Raw genomic sequence first — 17,953 nt, 5'->3', positions numbered from 1 at the left:
AAGATCACTGGGAGGGCAGTGCAGGGGAGGAAGAGAACCCTGAGGAATAGTCCTGGAGCACTGTTATGGCATTAGAGGGTGGGGGAAGGTAAGGATATGCCAACCAGGGACACTGGGAAGGAGCTGCAACTATATGGGAGGAAAATGCAAGCAAAGGAAAGTGTACTTATAAGCCAATGAATCAAGTATTTAAAGAAGAAAAGAATAATAAACTATCTCAACTTTGTCTCTTGGAACTCTGAAATTTCCGTTTTACTGAATATTACAACCATCAATGAATAGTAAAGAGCCAGAAATGGGAGCCATCCCTAATTTCTGACAGATTCAAAAACAAGAAGAATTTCTAAATTTTCATCATACTAACACCAACACAGACAACAGCAATAGCAAAGCCCTGGAGATGGCCCTGGGACACAGCATAATGCCAGTCTCTGAGAACTGCACATAGGACTAGTTAGCCTCTTCCTTCAGTCTATAACCTTTGGCTTCAAAATTTTTTAAATTATATTAAGAATATTCACATGTCTCCTGGGCCACTGTGGAAGCCAACAGGGTATCATAGATCCCTTTATATAATCCTGACTATTCCCAGGCTGACATCCAGACACTATGGGTAAGAAAATGTAAAAGGGGATTTTATTATGCAATTTAATGCATAAGCATTTTTTCTAATTTTATTAGTTTTTAAAATACACAGTTATGTCATTAACTTTACAAATATCTCTGCTTTGATACTCAGTATCAGGCACTATGCTGGACACTGAAGATTCACAGAGAAATGAGAGGCTCCTGCCCCCGAGGAGCTCAGAATCTAAGAAAACAAATACTCAAAATGATTGATATTTCCAACATACAAGTAGACCATCAGTGTCATTAATTCTTGTAAACAATTGTGGTTAATCTCATCATCCCAAAAGCATCTTTTCAAAAAATAAAAGATGCTTTTGGGTAAAGCCTTAAAATGAACTCTCTCACCCACGTCTAGTATCAGCTCCCTAAAATCATGCCTGTTGTTCCAGATGAGTGGCTGAGACACATCTTTTTTAAATCATTAAATGCCTATGGATTTTCCTCTGCAGTAATATCTGCACTTAAATGTGGTCCATGAAATCTACTGGCCTGCACTCTGTCCCACATGCTCCCTGCTCACGAGCTTCTTGGTGCCGTGATGTGCAGATCCAACTATTAGGGCTGTCATCAGCTGCTTAGTGTTCTCCCTTAAATAGGACTGTCAGCCATTTTGTTTGGTTCCAAAGAGCTCTTTGCAAATGACCCAGAAAGAAGAGGGAGTATCAAGGTGCCCCCAGCCACCAAATCAGAGATGGCAAGCATGGTCATTCTGGCCCTGGGGCTGTGAGCCAGGGTGTAAGAAAGAAGCAACAGGGATAGAACCAGGCAAGCTCCATTCATTTTCAAGTTAGAAGTTCTATAGCTCCAAGAGGACTATAGAAAAAACTTGACTTTGTCAGAGATGGCCTGTGATAATAATATGAAATCTAAGCAAAGAGAGCCAAAGGCTATATATTCTTGTTCAGGAACAATCACTCAACATCCTCACAAGCTGAGTCTGTGACAGGAATAGCTGGTGCTTGTGCACTGAATAGCTTGGAGGGATGCTGACATATGATATACCTTGGATTTTAATCATTTTCCCCCACAGCTGGAAGTTTTGGGATGATGTTTTCTCCTTCAAGTGTTGTAGTCATTGGGCACAGGAAAATATTATTTTATGGAACTTGTAGCTCCCTGACTGTTCTCTCTGGCATTGTGCTCTGTGATTTGGTTACTTTTCAGTGTTGTATGGCCATTTGAGAGGGCTGGTAGCTATCTATTTTTATCGGCACCCTTGCCATGTCTTAGAGTCAGGAAAATGTGAATTCAGACTTATTGAGAAGGTCAGTCTCTTGGTAAGAGAGCCAGCTTGGCACTGTGGTAAAGGGGACTGGCTCCTGATTGACACAGGCCAAGGTTCAAGGCCAGCATCTATTACTTACATGCAGTGTGGTGCTAGGCAAACTAACCTCTCCATGCCTCAATCTCTTTATCTGCATGCAGAGAGTATTTTTATTAGTACCTACCTTATAAGGCAATTGTACACTGAAATGCTGTAATATGGTGGTACATAATGACTTCATTAAATATTCATTCATTAAAATTGCTTAATTGCTCTGAGCCTTGGTTTCCTCATTCTTAAAATGGTGGTGTTGTTTTGAATATTAAATTAAATAAAATTGAGGGAAATCTCAGCAGAATGTCCAGTATAGAATGAATAGTTGATATTATTATCCATAATAGACTCCAAGGTCTCATAAGTGCTTATTCCTCATTACTTTTTTAATGTCAATATCTGAATATCTGTTCTCTTTTTTTATTATTCATTTCTAATTCATCAGTGAAACAGTAACCCTGCCTACAGTAACTATTGTTATATGGCTGAGAGTGGAGAAGTCTCTTTTTTTCATCTGATTCCATGTCCCAGTCAACATGTGTTTACCAAACACATTATTTTCCCAGCTTGAATGGGTAAGCAGTTTTCTGCTATAACAGGGTTTGTAGTTAACTGGGATTACAAGGTGAAAAGATATCCTTTAGTAAATTACAGCCAGATACTCATGATGCCTGTGAGTATCATGACTGGGTGTATACAGGAAACAGATGTGGGCTCTGCCTCCGAGGGCCGCAAGGGCAGCTGAGAGGAGCAGGGGAGAGAGTATGGATAGAGTCAGCCAGGACTGGATACCAGGCTCTACCCTTTGCCACTATGAAATCGGAGACAGTTATTTAGCTGCTTTTTACAAGGGAGCCTCATTTGTCAAGTGGAGATAACAGCAGTACCTATACAATGGTATTAACTGAATTTAAATGGGTTATTGTGCATAAAGTACAATGCCTATCAGATAGTCATAGATCAGTAAATGTTAGCCATTTCAAATTATATAATATAGTGGGGATAAGGCATGCAAGTAAATAACCATAATGCAAGAGCCTGGTGACATTGCTATAAAAGTTCAGAGAGAAGAGAGATTACTTGGGCTTCATGAAAGAATGTGAGATTTGAGCTAAGCTTGGGAGGACAGGTAATATATGAACATGGAATAAATCAGGGCAGCTTTAGAATTAGAGACAGCATGAGTAAGGGCATGGAGGTCTAGAAGACCAAGGAGTTCTGTGGGGAAGAAGTTGGGAAAATAGATTGGAAAGCAAAGGTCCTCAGATGCTCATGTAAGCTGTTTGTATCTGTTATGTGGGTAGTGGAGGGAGTACCATTACAGATTTTAAGCAGGGAAATGGAGGTCAGAGCTATGCCTCTGGTGTTGTAACAGCCTTGTGTTGGTCTCTAGACCTCCAGTCTCTCCCTCCTCTGGCCTATTTACTGTTGGATAAAGGCAGGAAGACTCAGACAGAAGATGACATTTGAGCCTGGGTTGCTGAGAGGTTGGATGTGTCACTAACAAACAAACATAGGGAGCACAAACACAGACTGAAAATGAAGTCTTTTGGGGCATTGGGACATACTGAGGTGTTCGTGAAGCCCATGGATGTAGTTAGGAATAGGTGAAGATTTGGAATCTTAGAATGCCACTAGGATGGAGGGAAAGAGGGCATCACAACTTTTGAGAGTAGAACTAGAAGCCTGAAGAATGGAGAAGATTGCTAAGGGAAAATGACAAGAACCTACTCTGGGATGATCCCTATATTTACAGGCTGCAGGAGAAAGAGACCATGGGAATGCTCCATCAGAAAGGTAGTTAAACTAGGAGAGCAGAGTTGAATAAAGGAATGGAGGGGTTTCAAGAGGGAACATTTTGTGGGCTAAGCAAGACTTACTTGGGTGACAGTAAAGTAATAGGAATGAAGAAAAGGTAAGGCTAGATGTGGAGGGGAGAACTCAACTGGGTGGGGGGGCACTCTAGGATTCAGTCAGAAACCTTTTGACTTACTTGGCAGAAGGCAGAAAAATCGTCGTGATCTTACATACATTATTTCCTGGGACATAAGAGATTGGCATCCCTCACCTTAAAGATGGAGTTTAGGTCTGAAAGTCCTACCACTGATTGTGGTTCCTTCTGACCTTTCTTCTCTTTCTTCTCTTTAGTTATCTGATATTGACTGAGTTGAATCTGTTGTGAATCCTACAAAAAAGGGAAAATTTTATGGTCATGTTGCACTGAAATCTGAGTTCAAACAAGCTAAAAATATATTACAAAAAAAAAGTCCTGTAAATTTTTAGTGGAACAAAACCCAAGAGTTGTGTTATTTTCTCTAAAAATGTATCATTCTTCAGAAAAAGTCAAGATCCACATGATCTCCTTTATATGTGGGATATAAAACAAAGCAACAAATGAACAAGGCAAACAAACAGAAACTCAGAGACACAGACAAAAGATTGGTGGTTACCAGAGGGAAAAGGAGGGTGGGAGGAGGCTAAAGAGGGTAAAGGGGGTCATATATATGATGATGGAGGGAGACTTGACTTTGGGTGATAAACAATGCTATATACAGATGACGTATTGTAGACTTGTACACTTGAAACCTATATAATCTTATTAACAAATATCACCTCAGTAAGTTTAATAATTTTTTAAATTTTAATTGTTCAAGTATAGTTTTCTGCCCTTTACCCCAATCCCAGCCCACCCCTCCAACCTGTCATTCCCCTTCCTAGGGTAGCGGAAATAATGGAGATGGCAGTGCCCTTTAAGAACCGGTAGTCTTGATGAAGGGGAGCAAGAATAGCAAAAGTAAGAGAATAAGAAAGCAAGAAAGAGAAGAGTGGGTTCATAGAGTAAGATAAGTTAATTTTAGATTTCAGAGTTAGAATTGTTCTATAGATAATGACAAGGAATGTTCATATAGTGTGTTACTAAAACAAAGTAGAAGTAATTAGGTCAGGTGTTTGTTTTGAATGGATTGTCCACATCGACCTTGAACTTACTTGAAATGATGACTGGAGTGGAGTGGAGAAAGGCCATCTGCTGGCCTTTTGGCCATCGGCCCCATTATACAGTACTTACAGCTCTTGTCTTATAAAACCTGGTGTGCTCTGCAGTGTCCTGGCAGAAGCTTCATCATTGGAAGGTAGTCAATAAATGTGTGTTGAATACACACCAAAATTTCTATCACATGTTCTGATTGTCATTAAATGTGGTAACATTGTCAGATTGTCAGATAAGTGGTAACTGGACTGTTGATAAATTGCCAAAGAAGATGTGGACATTGACTATCACCTACTTCAAAATGTAAGAGTTTTGCGTTTGAGTAAAAATGTCGGTCTGAATTTGACACTGGGGGATGTAAGGAGAGCACCAGCTTCTGAGGCGATACCAAATATGGAAGAATTTGCAACCTCCATCTAAAGGGCTTCCTTGGAAATGGTATTCTCTGGAATTCCTAGGCCTGATTTAAAGCAAAGGCAGAAAGGAAGATAGATAACAGGAAAAGAGGAAGTCTACATCGGTACAAGGATGAGTAAACCAGGTAGGGCAGTACCTGGAAAGGCTGGTGTCCTGTGCTTTACTAGGGAATGAGAGAAGTAATGAGACAGGTTGAATTAGCTCATCTCGTGATTCCCAGTAGGACTTGGGTGCAAAGATTTCAGTATTATGTGCTCGAAGGATCCAGATGTCTGTCTGTTGGAGGTTTGTGGAGGTAATAGCTGCTGTCTGGAGCAAAGGCAGGTGCAGGCGGCCACTCCAGGTGGTGCCTGTAGCCAGATCAGCACTGAGCATACAGTTCGAGACAGCAGGTGGAAAACAGTGAAGGTGTTTGGAGATGGCAAATCTGGCTTCCAGTGCCACACCTGTCTCTGTGTCATCCTGAGTGATGACCTACAAAATCTCTTATGCTGGACTGCACTTCAGCAAATGGTTATTGAGCCAGGGCAGGTTTGTTTATTGCATGATTGGCTGATTGGCAGCCCAGGTTATGAGGATGTGAATTATAAGACAGGTAAATTTCAGAAGACAAATAGAGACTCAAGGCAGCTAGTGCAAGGTCAAGCTACAGTATTTTTCACTCCTTTGGGTGAAAGGATGTGGGAAATGAGATCATGAAAAGAGATTCTCTAAGACATATACCATATTTTTGGACTATAAGATGCACCCCCCAATTTGGGGGGAAAATGAGAGTTCATCTTATAGTCCGAATGTAGCTTTACATTTACATTGGTGAAATACTGTTATTTATGTTATTAAATATTTTAGCACATTTTTTGCTTCAAAAATTTTTTTCCTATTTTCCTTCTCTAAAACCTAGGTGCATCTTATGGTCTGAAAAATATGGTACTAAAAAGAATACTTCTCAACTTTCACTGGGTCATGGAAAGTCTTGTCCATAATCACACTCCTGTGATTTCCAAATGCCTTTTTATAAAAACTGGTGAATTGTGTGTAGGTGGTAGATATTAAATATTTTTCAATTAGGGGGTCCTCTTGACATTTTGTACAGAAAAATTGCATGTTTCAGAGACATTGTATTCGAAGATGTTTCAATTACATGTTTCTTGCAATATACACACCATTTATCTCACACAGCCCCTACATCACAATGCACATAGCACCCCTCAATCATTTTGACAACTGAGAGTACTGCCCATTGCCCATGCCCTTTAGGAGAATGGATCTTGGGGAGACTCCACCTGAGGAAAAACTTCATCGTCCTCACAGATTTCACTGAGCCCATGTTTGGAAAGAAGTGATGTTCTGGAGTTTTCTTCAGTCTCAGTTCAAATGAAGACCATGAATTCTGACTTCGCTAGAATCAGAGTTTCTTGAATTTATTATTGACTCAAAGTAATAATGGACAGTGACGTTTCAGTACTAGTATAAGCATAGAACTTTTTCTTCCTCTCAATCTTCTTTTCATATGCAATTTGTGGCTTCTTTCATGTCCCTTTAGCCCCTGACCAATCTCTGGGCACCAGCAGACACATTGTTGGAGTCTGGTACTATTGAATCACTTCATCTTCCCACCAGGTGGAAGGATTTTATTTTTCCATGACACCGTTAAGAAAATGTTGTTTCTATTTAATCTACCTGGACAAACATTAACACCATGGGACATGGGGATGAATCAGGGAAACAGGAGAGTTACAGCTAAGGAGGAAGCTCCATCTGGCTCTTCTCATTACTCCTTTAACTTCACCACACCTGAAATCTCTCTGAGGTCTGAAGCCCAAAGTCAAATGGTGGTAGATAGAGGGCGTGGACTAATTGGAGGAGCAAGAATGAAGGAATTGGTAAGGAAAGTGTTTTCCTCCCAGCCTCAGGCAGGTTGTACAAGAGGAAAGCATATTAGTGAACATGGAGAACAGCTTTGTTTCTGACCATCAACAAGAGAAATGCCATTCAAACAAGGTCTCTGAAATTTTAAGAGGCTGCTTTTGAGCATGATGTATAGAAAGGAGGTCACCTCCTTGGGAATCCAGAATGAGTCCTCTGCTGGACTTTCGATTCCTTCTTTCAATCTGAACCTTCAGGGAGTCTTACAGTCTTCCTTGCCAATATACCAAAAACATCTCCTGTTACCCTCCAGTTCCTTCTGTCGGATCTGACAACTGTGTAACTCACTACATATACCCCTCCCCTGACAAAACAAAACATGACTCTTGCCTCCTCCACACACCCCAACACAAAGCAGACTTTCCCACCCTGAATCTAACTTCCCTCTGATCTCTGCTGTGGTGTCTGTTCCCTCGATCACATCTTATTTGATTTCATATTAGGAAATTGCTTAGGTTTGCTTTCATGGTCACTCAAGGGTTGAAATCATCTGCTCACCTGGGGCGTGTGCACTGTAGACATCTCAGAGGAAAGGCCCATGCTGTATGTTTGTGTAGTATGTCCACTCCATGTACTTGTTCCTGGTGACTCCACATCAGAATCTACATCAGGGTAGGTACTCAATTATACCATGTGAATATAGGCATGTGAATAAAAGTCTCCTTTATTTAGTATTCAAAAGCACGTGCCTCTCAGCATACCTGAGAAAGATACAGCAAGGCAACTTGGGGGCCTGGTTCTGCATGGAGAGGCAATCCTAGGCCACTCTCATTTGTCTGTCTGTTCTTATGGCAGGAAGATGAAGTGGTTCTCCAGTGCATCGCGAGCATTCACAAGGAGCAAAGGAAGTTCTGCCTGGCAGCTGAGGGACTTGGCAATCGCCTGTGCTTCTTGGAACCCACTTCAGAAGCCAAGGTGAGATTGATTACCTTCCGGGCACCATCCCCCTTGGCCTCCCAAGCAACCTTTTAGGGGATGGGGCTCCTGGGAGATGGTGACAATATTTAAAAAGATACTTTTATTTATATTTGCTAAAGTTTCAGCTATACAACATTATAATTCAACATCCATATATACTACAAAGTGATCACCCCCAAAAGTCAAGTCTAGTTACTGTCCATCACCATGCAGTTGACCCCCTTCACCTCTTTTGCCCACCCTCAGCCCTCTTTCCCTCTGGTAACCCCAGATCTGTTCCCTGCATCTATGAGTTTGTTTTTGTTTTGTTTGTTCATTATAAAAAAGGACACATTTATTTTTAAAATTGGTAGTAGATTAGATTTAGAACATATCATATTTGCCATGTATATTGAGCACTTTTTGCCCAAATTTTTGAGGGAAAAATAAGGATGTACATTATACATGAGTGTAATTATTACTTACTATGGGTATAATAATGAGTATAATAATCCCAAAATACGGTAACTCTCCCCAGCGTAAGAAACATTTTAGTAGGAACCGAGAGCGTGATGAAGTATTAGAGGCGCCTTGTTTGTCACTGTTCACCTGGACACAAGGGAGGCCTTGATGTCACTGTCCCCTTTCACGGAGGAGGTTCTTTTAATATTCCCAGAATGCCTTTTCTTGCTGTTAATCCCTAGAAGTCTGAGTGTGTGTTCCTAACTGTCAGCTGTCCTGTACTGCTACAGGGACTCATGGGTGCCTGGGCCTGTCCTTGCAGCGTGCACACTGTTCCGAGTTCTGACTGTTCTGGGATTGTGATTCTCTGCCTGTTGTGACCTGGGGACAGAGAGGAACTTTTATTCTGGTCGTTGCCTGCGGGATGGAGAGTAACGTCCTGTCTCTTCAGCCAAACTTTTCTTCTTTAATTTTGGACTGTTGCTGCCTTTTATAATCTGTATGTCAAGTGGATCCATGTGCTCAGCATTCTCAAAGCACTTTGCAGTCCTGGCAAAATGTTTCTATGAGTCGGGGTTCTCCAGAGAAACAGAATCAATAGAATCTCTCCCTCTCTCTAGACAGGTGGGTGGGTTGGTGAGTGGGTAGGTAGGTGGATTGATAGAGCAGGTAGGTAGAAAGATAGGCAGATAGAGATTTATTTTAAGGTATTGGCTCATGCAGTTATGGGATTGGCAAATCTGAAATCTCCTAGGTCAGATCAGCTGGAAGCTCAGGCTAGAGCTAATGCTGTCTTGAGGCAGAGTTTTCGTCCCTTAGTTTTTATCATCAAGGCCTTCTACTCGGGGAGGCCCACCCATGTTTTCAAGGGTGATCACCTTTAAAATCAACTGATCACCTACAAAATATCTTCACATCAAAACCTAGATTGGTGCCTGATTAAATAACTGAGTACTGTAGCCTAGTCAAAGTACACATAGCTTACCACCCTCTAAGTTCAGTTTTCTCAGAGCACCTTTTTTTTCTCTTAAATCAGTCAGGTTACATTTTCCAGTAGGACCAGCTGATTGGCATGTCATTTCTGCACATGAACATATACAACATAAACACACATGCAGAGTCTGAGCCAGTCCTAGAACACCAGATGCACACTGTGATGACCACATCTCCCAGAAAGCCCTCACCTCTCCATCTCCATCTCTCCCATATAGGTCACCAATCCACACGTACAGTCATCTGTCAGGGGCACATAAGGCCAGTACCAGTAGGACAGAGTCCCATTAAAATTAATGGCAGAGCAAAGAGATAAGAAAGATTTTTATCTTTTTAAAGGTCTTAGACTTGATTTCCCTGAGGCCTTTTCTCATTTGCTTTTGTTCTTAACTAGATATTTTTCTCTTCATTCCCAGCAGTCTAGAATAATAGGAAGATCATTAGATTGGAGTCAGTAAGTTAATTCTCAACCATTAGCTAGTCATGTGACCACAGGCAAGTCACTCAGCCTTGTTTTCAGTTTTCTCATCTACCAGAATGAAGTGCAGTCTGTGGAGTGGAAAGAGTGTTGAATTAGACACCAGTGTGACTGTTTGCTAGTCATTCTTGGAAGGGCGCATGGGACCAAGGTTTAGGGCACAGGCTCTGGGGCCAGACTGTCAGAGTTTGAATCCTGTCTCCACCACTCAGCAGTTAAGCCAGAAGCTTGAGCAAGGTACCTCACCTTTCTGAGCTTAGTTTCCTTATCCGCTCAGTGGGAATTTAATAGTAACTACCTAATAAAATTATTATTAGGATTAAATAAGTTAATACATGTGAGGTGCATAGCACATTAGGTGGTCTAGTACATTGTAAACTCTGTATATAAACATGTGATATTATGATTTAATCTTACTTAAACCAGATAACCTAAAAACAGATTAAAAAGAACTTTATATCATAACCTAAAAATGCTTTGTATTCCCCAGGTATAAAAATAATGATTTATGGTTATTAAGAAATGTCTTGTATGTGCTTTTGCTTCTTGGAGTAACTGTCCAGGTTAGCAGTAATGGTGTCAGGAGCATGAACAGTAGTAAACTGCTTTCCTAAAAGGACATACCACTTGTTGCATTTGGCACATGCCCAATATCATTTCATGAGTGTATGCCTCTTTTACACCTAGTAATTGATGGGGAAAGTACACCATGAGAACTTCTCATAGAGAATCAGGGTCAAGCTCATAGAAAGGCTAGAGTAGTATTCAGAAATTCCTGTCACAATTCCTGGGAGCTGCCTGCTCCATGAACCCATTTTCTGTGGCTTCAGTCTTTTCTGCAGTCAGCGACAGCTATGCATACATTCCTCTGGCAGGTCTCCTGCCTTTTCAATAAACATTTCACCTAATTCTCTACCATCCAATTTCACAGCTAGCTGGACCATTGTTAGGTTCTTGGAAGCTAATGTAAGCTCCCTTTATGCAGTGAAGTGAGAAGGTGTATTCCCAAGCCTGGCACTGGGCATGAGGCACAGACATTAAATGCCACTCTTATCAGAGCCAACCAGTGACCTTGGGCTTTCCTAGTCAAGGGTATTTAAAGCTAAATGAAACTCAGAGAAAACTGAGATGCACTCTAAGGAGAAGAGATGAGATAAGTTTCTCAAAGTATATTTTTAGTGTACAAGCCCTGAGAAAAGGAGGTCCTAATGAAGCCAGGAGTGACAGAGTAGAATAAAAAGCAAAAGTTTAAGACTGTCAACACTTGCTACAGACATGGAGGCTATTTAGCACATTGGAGAGCTCCTGTGACTTGGATTCCTGTATGCTATTCCACCCTTCTTTGAAGGTCTCCCGAAACTGCAGATATTAACTGATGGAAGCTCCACCATTTATCATCTCTTTCAACTAAGCACAGCTCCAGGAATTAAAAGCCATCTTGTTTTATAGGAAAGACTCAAATCATAACCAGAAAACATGGAGAAGAAACATTGCTTCTTTATTTTACTTATAGTAGCAGCAAATTATTTTTGTTTTGTTCTGTTTTCAATCCTTAACTGAGGACATTTTTTTCATTGCTTTTAGAGATAAAGTAAGGGAGACAGTAAGGGAGAAAGAGAAACATCGATGTGAGAGAGAAGCATCACTCGATTGCCTCCCATACACGCTCCAATTCCTCTGACCAGGAATCAAACCTGTAGCCCCTTGGCTATGGGATGATGCTCAAACCAACTGAGCCACAGCAGCCAGGGCACAATAGCAGCAAATGTTTATTTACTGTCATTTTTAAGTAGTGCATTTTTTCCCAGGAACAAAAATATACTGGTCATGTGTGTGTGTGTGTGTGTGTGTGTGTGTGTGTGTGTGATCTGTTTTGTATCTGCAGTGTTCAGTGTCCATCACAGGGTTTTGTTTGGTTCAACCTGACATTCAGACTCAAAAGACTTTCATAGATCAGTTGGCACCAGTCTGCTCAGTAGGATAGGAGCCACAGCTTGCCTGCTGGGAAGTGTCAGGCACTCCTGTAAAAATCCTTGCAGTGGTACAGCGGTTAGCTTCTGAATTTCCCACTCCAGATGACAGCTCAGGTGCAAAGAGCCAAGGTCTACATCAGGCAGGTATAAGAGTCACCATGGCTTAAAAGCCTCTTGTACCACAGGTACTGATGTATCTTGTAACAACTCCACAGTGATAGCCTTGAGGATCCCCACAAAGGACCACACCAGCTACAAGCGTCTTCACACTTAGGGAGTCGCAAAGATAGGGCTTCTTCTAAGGTCTTGGTAGTCATCCTAGTCCCGAAGCAGGATACCAGCCAGGGATCATTTTCACTGTAAACACATATCAAACACTTAATTCACATATCAATTTTATCAGCTTGTCCCAAGAACAAAACTGGACAGCTAACAGAAGATAAATTCTCATGCAGAAGGAGAAAAGAATTTCATAAGCCATATCCCAGAGTAATCTTCACTGATGACAATTATTTAACTACTGTGGCTTTCTCAGATTTGGGGGGAACACCAACACCTTTCCAAATCCTTATTTTTACTGTCTTTAAATATAGATCATCACCAAAACGTAGGAAGACTATGGGAACTTTTTATTTAAAATCAATTTCAAAGAACCAATATTTGTTTCATGGATTTTAGTGATGATGAAACTGAAATTGACAAAGTGAAACAGCTTACCTGGTGTCCTTGACAAGCCAAAGGCAGCCTGAAGCCTTCTGGCTCCGGGGGGCTCAGAATGAAGTTCTACCTCTCTGCTGGGGAACACTTTGTCTGTCTTCCTGATTGTGGTTTATTCAAAATAAAATTTCAGTTTCAAGTCCAATTTCCAAACTGAAAATTTTCAGGAAAAATTTTATTCCTGCTATTTTCACTTCCTCTGTTGAAAATGAAGAACAGTCTGCTATGGTTTCTGCAAAGTTGTATAGGCTCTCAAGACCCGTGACTCGCCATCTGTGGTTGTGCAAACATCATTATGTAGGTGACACCAATTAAGATGGCATTCTAGGCTAAAAATAACTTTTTTCTATTATTTTTCTCTTTCTCTCAGAGATAGATTTACTGTTTACTCCTAAAAAACTAAGCCTGTGCAAATATATAGTGACAGAAACTTGACCTGAGGTTGTACACTCTTTGAACTTCTGGTTGATACTTTTGTGGGTGTTATTTTCTCTGGACTGGAGATCTTATGCAAGGTCAAACTATAAAACTGTTTTCAAAAATATCACTTGTGTACTATAAATAGACTTACAAGTTGAAATTCTGAACTTTTTTTTTACATTTGTCAGGCATCATGTGCCATGCTCTCGTGTAATCTTTACAGCCCACAGAGCAAAGGTTTTTTTTTAAGATTTTATTTATTTATTTTTAGACAGGGAAGGGGGGGCGAGAGAGAGAGAGAGAGAGAGAGAGACATCAATGTGCAGTTGCTGGGGGTTATGGTCTGCAACCCAGGCATGTACCCTGGCTGGGAATCAAACCTAGGACACTTTGGCTCCCAGCCTGTGCTCAATCCACTGAGCTACGCAAGCCAGGGCTGCAAAGTTTTCACTCTCAGAGAAGAAAGGTATAAGAAGTTAGACAGTTAAGTAACTTTCAGAGGATTATTCATTCCAAACTCCAATCTCCATCTAATTTCTATAATACTCAGCAATGAAAGTACCATGGATCCAACTTAAGGGTAAAGAAGACATTTTTCATGTGGCTAGATTTTCAAGAATACCTGGCTAGATCTTCATACCCACTCAAACAACCTTCTGCATCTGTCCTCTAAATATCTGACATTCCAGAGCTAGAAATAGGTATTTTGCTTATGTTCTCTAAAATGCAAATGTTCTGAGAGAGCAAATGAAGCAGTGTTAAAATTTTATAGGCAATTTTTCCTGCATAAATGAAATCATCATAAAGTATATTTTTCTAGAAAATATATTTATAAAAGGGGATAGGCAGATCACTAAAAGCCTCTGTATCGGAATACAAGACACAGAAATACTGTAAATAGGGAAGTCAGAGCATCTACTCCATTGAATTTTGATGGATTACCTGCCTTTTCACCTGCCCTCCCCCATTCTGGGAACACTGAAGTCAAAGACTACAGTACAGCAGGTACCAAACATGACCATTAAGCTGGGCTGCCTGGACTGGTAATTCTGTCTCCATGGCTTAATTGTGTTTTGATGGGGAGGGGAAATGGCTTCCCTTTCTTTGCTTTAGTTTCTTCCTCTTTAAAACTGTACCCAACTCATACGACCATTATGAAGATTCAGTTACAAGGGCTCCTAGTTATATAGTTGACCCTTGAATAACATTAAGAGCACTGACACCCCCCAATTCTGCACAGTTGAAAATCTGCTTATAGCCTTACTGATAACATAGTCAATTAACACGTATTTTTTTATATTATATACTATATTCTTATAACAAAGTAAGCTTGAGAAAAGAAAATGTTAAGAAAACATGAGATTCATCTATGAGTTTTTTCAAATTGTTGCAGATCTCAAAAAAACCTTCCAATATATTTATTGAGAAAAATATGCATATAAGTGGACCCAGTTCAAACCTGTGTTATTCAAAGTGCTTAAGACAGCACCTGACACAATCAAAGTACTATTTAAGCAACGGCTTTATTATCCCCAACAGCAGGCCAGATACACATTAGGTCCTCAGGAACTATTGCTTAACTCAGTTAAGTGTCCCATGTACTGAATCAATTAAGTAGTTTAAAGGCCTGGACTTGAGGATCAGTAGGACATTTATGACCTTTAAAAGTAAAATATGAAGGAGAATTAGAGACACTAAGTTAGATGAAAAGGGTTAAGCAATGAGTGAGTGGTTTTAAAAAATAGTGGGATGTAGATTTTTGTTAAGGATTTATAATTTAATTTCAATATGGTCAGAAAACATACTCTGAATTATTTAAATACTTTACAGTTTATTGGGCTTATTTTATGGCCCAGCATGGTGAATGTTTAATGTGTGCTTTAAAAAAAAACTCATGTATAAACATGTAGTGTTTTATGAGTATCAAGGTGGTTGATAGTGGTGTTCAAATCTTCTGTGTCCTTACTGACTATATTGTACCTCCTTGTTCTATAAGCTGCTAGAGGCATTCAACTCTCATTGCCTCCCATTAGCTCTGTCAGTTTTGTTTCATACATTTTAAAGCTCTGTTTTAAGGTCATATAAGGCATTTGGGGGTTGTTTTCTTAATGAATTGATCCCTTTGTCATTATCAAATGTCCCTGTTTATATAATAAGCATTATATAATGGTCATATGTCTTTAGATCTTGTTTATGTCTTTAAATCTTTATATTTAAAGTATATCCCTTACAAATAGCATATAGTTAGGTGTTGCTTTTCCTCCTCGTTTTATAAACTCTGCTATTTTATTAGAGTATTCAGTTCACTTACATTTATTTCAATAACTCATGTTGTTGGGTTTTAGTACCTTTGCTATTTGTTTCCTTTTTCCCCTCTGGTTTTTGCCCCTCCATTTCTCCTTTTCTGTCTTTTTTAAGATAAATTAAGAATTATTAAGTATTCCACTTTATCTCCTTTATTGGCTTTTTAGTTCTACCCCTTTGTATTATCCTTAGGGATTTTAATATGAATTTTTAACTCATTACAATCTCTTTTGAATTAATATTATACCACTTTCCTTATATTCTTTGTGTTATTATTATCATGTATGTTATATAATGTCAGTACTTTCTTATTTATGTTTCAAAGACTTACTTGTCTTAAGCAATTAAGAAAAGATAGGGTTTTCTAATATCCACATAGTTACCATTTTTAGTGTTCTTCATTCTTTCCTCTAGAATATAAACCAGATTTCCATCTGACAGCATTGTCCTTTAGTCTGAAGAATAGCCTTTAATATTTCTTGTAGGCAGGTGTGCTGAAGATCAACTTGCCCAGCTTTTGTTTCACTAACAATGTCTTTATTTTGTGCCTATTTTTGAAGGAATTATTTTCTTTCTTTTTAAATTCTAGTTCTTTTTTAAAAGTATATTTTATTGATTATGCTATTACAGTTGTCCCTTTTTTTCCCCTTTATCCCCCTCTGCCTTGCACCCACCTCCTTCCAGCACGCCCCCTCTCCTTAGTTCATGTCCATGGGTCATGTATATAAGTTCTTTGGCTTCTCCATTTCCTATACTGTTCTTAGCCTCTCCCTGTCTAGTTTGTACCTACCAATTATGCTTCTTATTCCCTGTACGTTTTTCCCCTTTTCTCCCCCCTCCTTCTCACCACTGATAAGCCTCCATTTGATCTCCATTTCTGTGATTCTGTTCCTGTTCTGGTTGTTTGCTTTGTTTGTTTGTTTGTTTGTTTTAGGTTCAGTTGTTGATAGTGGTGAATTTCTTGTCATTTTACTGTTCACAGTTTTGATCTTGTTTTCTTAAGTTCCTCTAACATTTCATATAATAAAGGCTTGGTGATGATGGACACCTTTAACTTGACCTTGTCTGGGAAGCACTTTATCTGCCCTTCCGTTCTAAATCATAGCTTTGCTGGATAGAGTAATCTAGGTTGTAAGTCCTTGCTTTTCATGACTTTGAATACTTCTTTCCAGCCCCTTCTAGCCTGAAAGGTTTCTTTTGAAAAATCACCTGATAGTTTTATGGGAACTCCTTTATAGGTAACTATCTCCTTTTCTCTTGCTGCTTTTAAGATTCTCTCCTTATCTTTCATCTTGGGTAATGTAATTATGATGTTACTTGGTGTGTGCTCCCTTGGATCCTACTTCTTTGGGACTCTCTGAGCTTCCTGGACTTGCATGTCTAGTTCCTTTGCCAGACTGGGGAGTTTTCCTTCATTATTTTTTCAAATAAATTTTAAATTCCCAGCTCTTCCTCTTCTGCTTCTGGCACCCTTATGATTTGGTTGCTGGAATGTTTAGAGTTGTCTCAGAGATTCCTAAGCCTCTCCTTATTTTTTTGAATTCTTGTTTCTTCATTCTGTTCCAGTTGAATGTTTATTTCTTCCTTTTGTTCCAAATTGTTGATTTGAGACCCAATTTCCTTCCATTCCTCGTTGGTTCCCTATATATTTTTCTTTATTTCACTTTGTATAGCTTTCACTTCCTTTATTTTGTGACCATATTCAATCATTTCTGTGAGCATCCTGATTACCAGTGTTTTGAACCCTGCATCCGATAGGTTGGCTATCTCCTTGTCACTTAGTTCTTTTTCTGTAGTTTTGATGTCTTCTTTCATATGGGCCATATTTCTCTGCCTCTGCTCACCTGTTACATTATAAGGGGCAGAGCCTTAGGTATTCACCAGGGCAGGGCAACCCACGTCACTGGATTATGACACTGTATGTGGTAAAGGGATCAGAGAGTGAACAATGCTGCTTGCTTGGCTCTTGCCCCACTTTCAGTCAATTGCCTTGCTTCCTACAAGTGGATTATGCCCTTTCAGATGCTGATTCTTGGGGTGGGTGGGCTTGTGTACATTCTAGTAACCTGTGGGCCTCTCCAACAGACTCTCCTATGAGACTGGTAGTTTCTCCCAGTGCCACAACCCCCACAGGTTTTTACAGCAAGAGGTTTTGAGGCTTTAGTTTTGTACTGGATCCCTGGGTTGCATGGTCTGTCTTGCTCTCCAGTTGTTCCTCCCGGCTTATCCACACACAAAGATGGGACCTCCTAGTCTGCCAGCCACTGCCTCCCTGACCTGGTTAGCCATCTGTGGCCTTGTCACTCATCCTCTCCATCCTGGCTTTGCATCTCCTCCCCTCCTCCCAGTCTGGATGAATGTTCTTCTTTAACACCTTGGTTGTCAGACTTCCATGCAGTTTAATTTTATGGCAGTTTTAGTTGTTTTCT

General features: G+C 40.0%; 1 protein-coding gene across 1 annotated transcript in view; it reads left to right on the top strand.

The window, feature by feature from the left end:
* RYR3 (ryanodine receptor 3) overlaps window positions 1-17,953 on the top strand; it is a 504,534-nt gene that overhangs the window by 151,147 nt on the left and 335,434 nt on the right. Inside the window, exon 2 of the mRNA XM_045822230.1 lies at window positions 8,076-8,195. Within this exon, the coding sequence (XP_045678186.1) occupies window positions 8,076-8,195 (120 nt within the window). The remainder of the gene's footprint in view (window positions 1-8,075; window positions 8,196-17,953) is intronic.

The sequence above is a fragment of the Phyllostomus hastatus genome, unplaced genomic scaffold, assembly GCF_019186645.2.
Source record: "Phyllostomus hastatus isolate PE091 unplaced genomic scaffold, TTU_PhHast_1.1 phas_scaffold_501, whole genome shotgun sequence".
Classification (NCBI taxonomy): domain Eukaryota; kingdom Metazoa; phylum Chordata; class Mammalia; order Chiroptera; family Phyllostomidae; genus Phyllostomus; species Phyllostomus hastatus.
The sequence above is the reverse complement of the archived record's forward strand: the minus strand, read 5'-3'. Positions and strand labels throughout refer to the sequence as shown.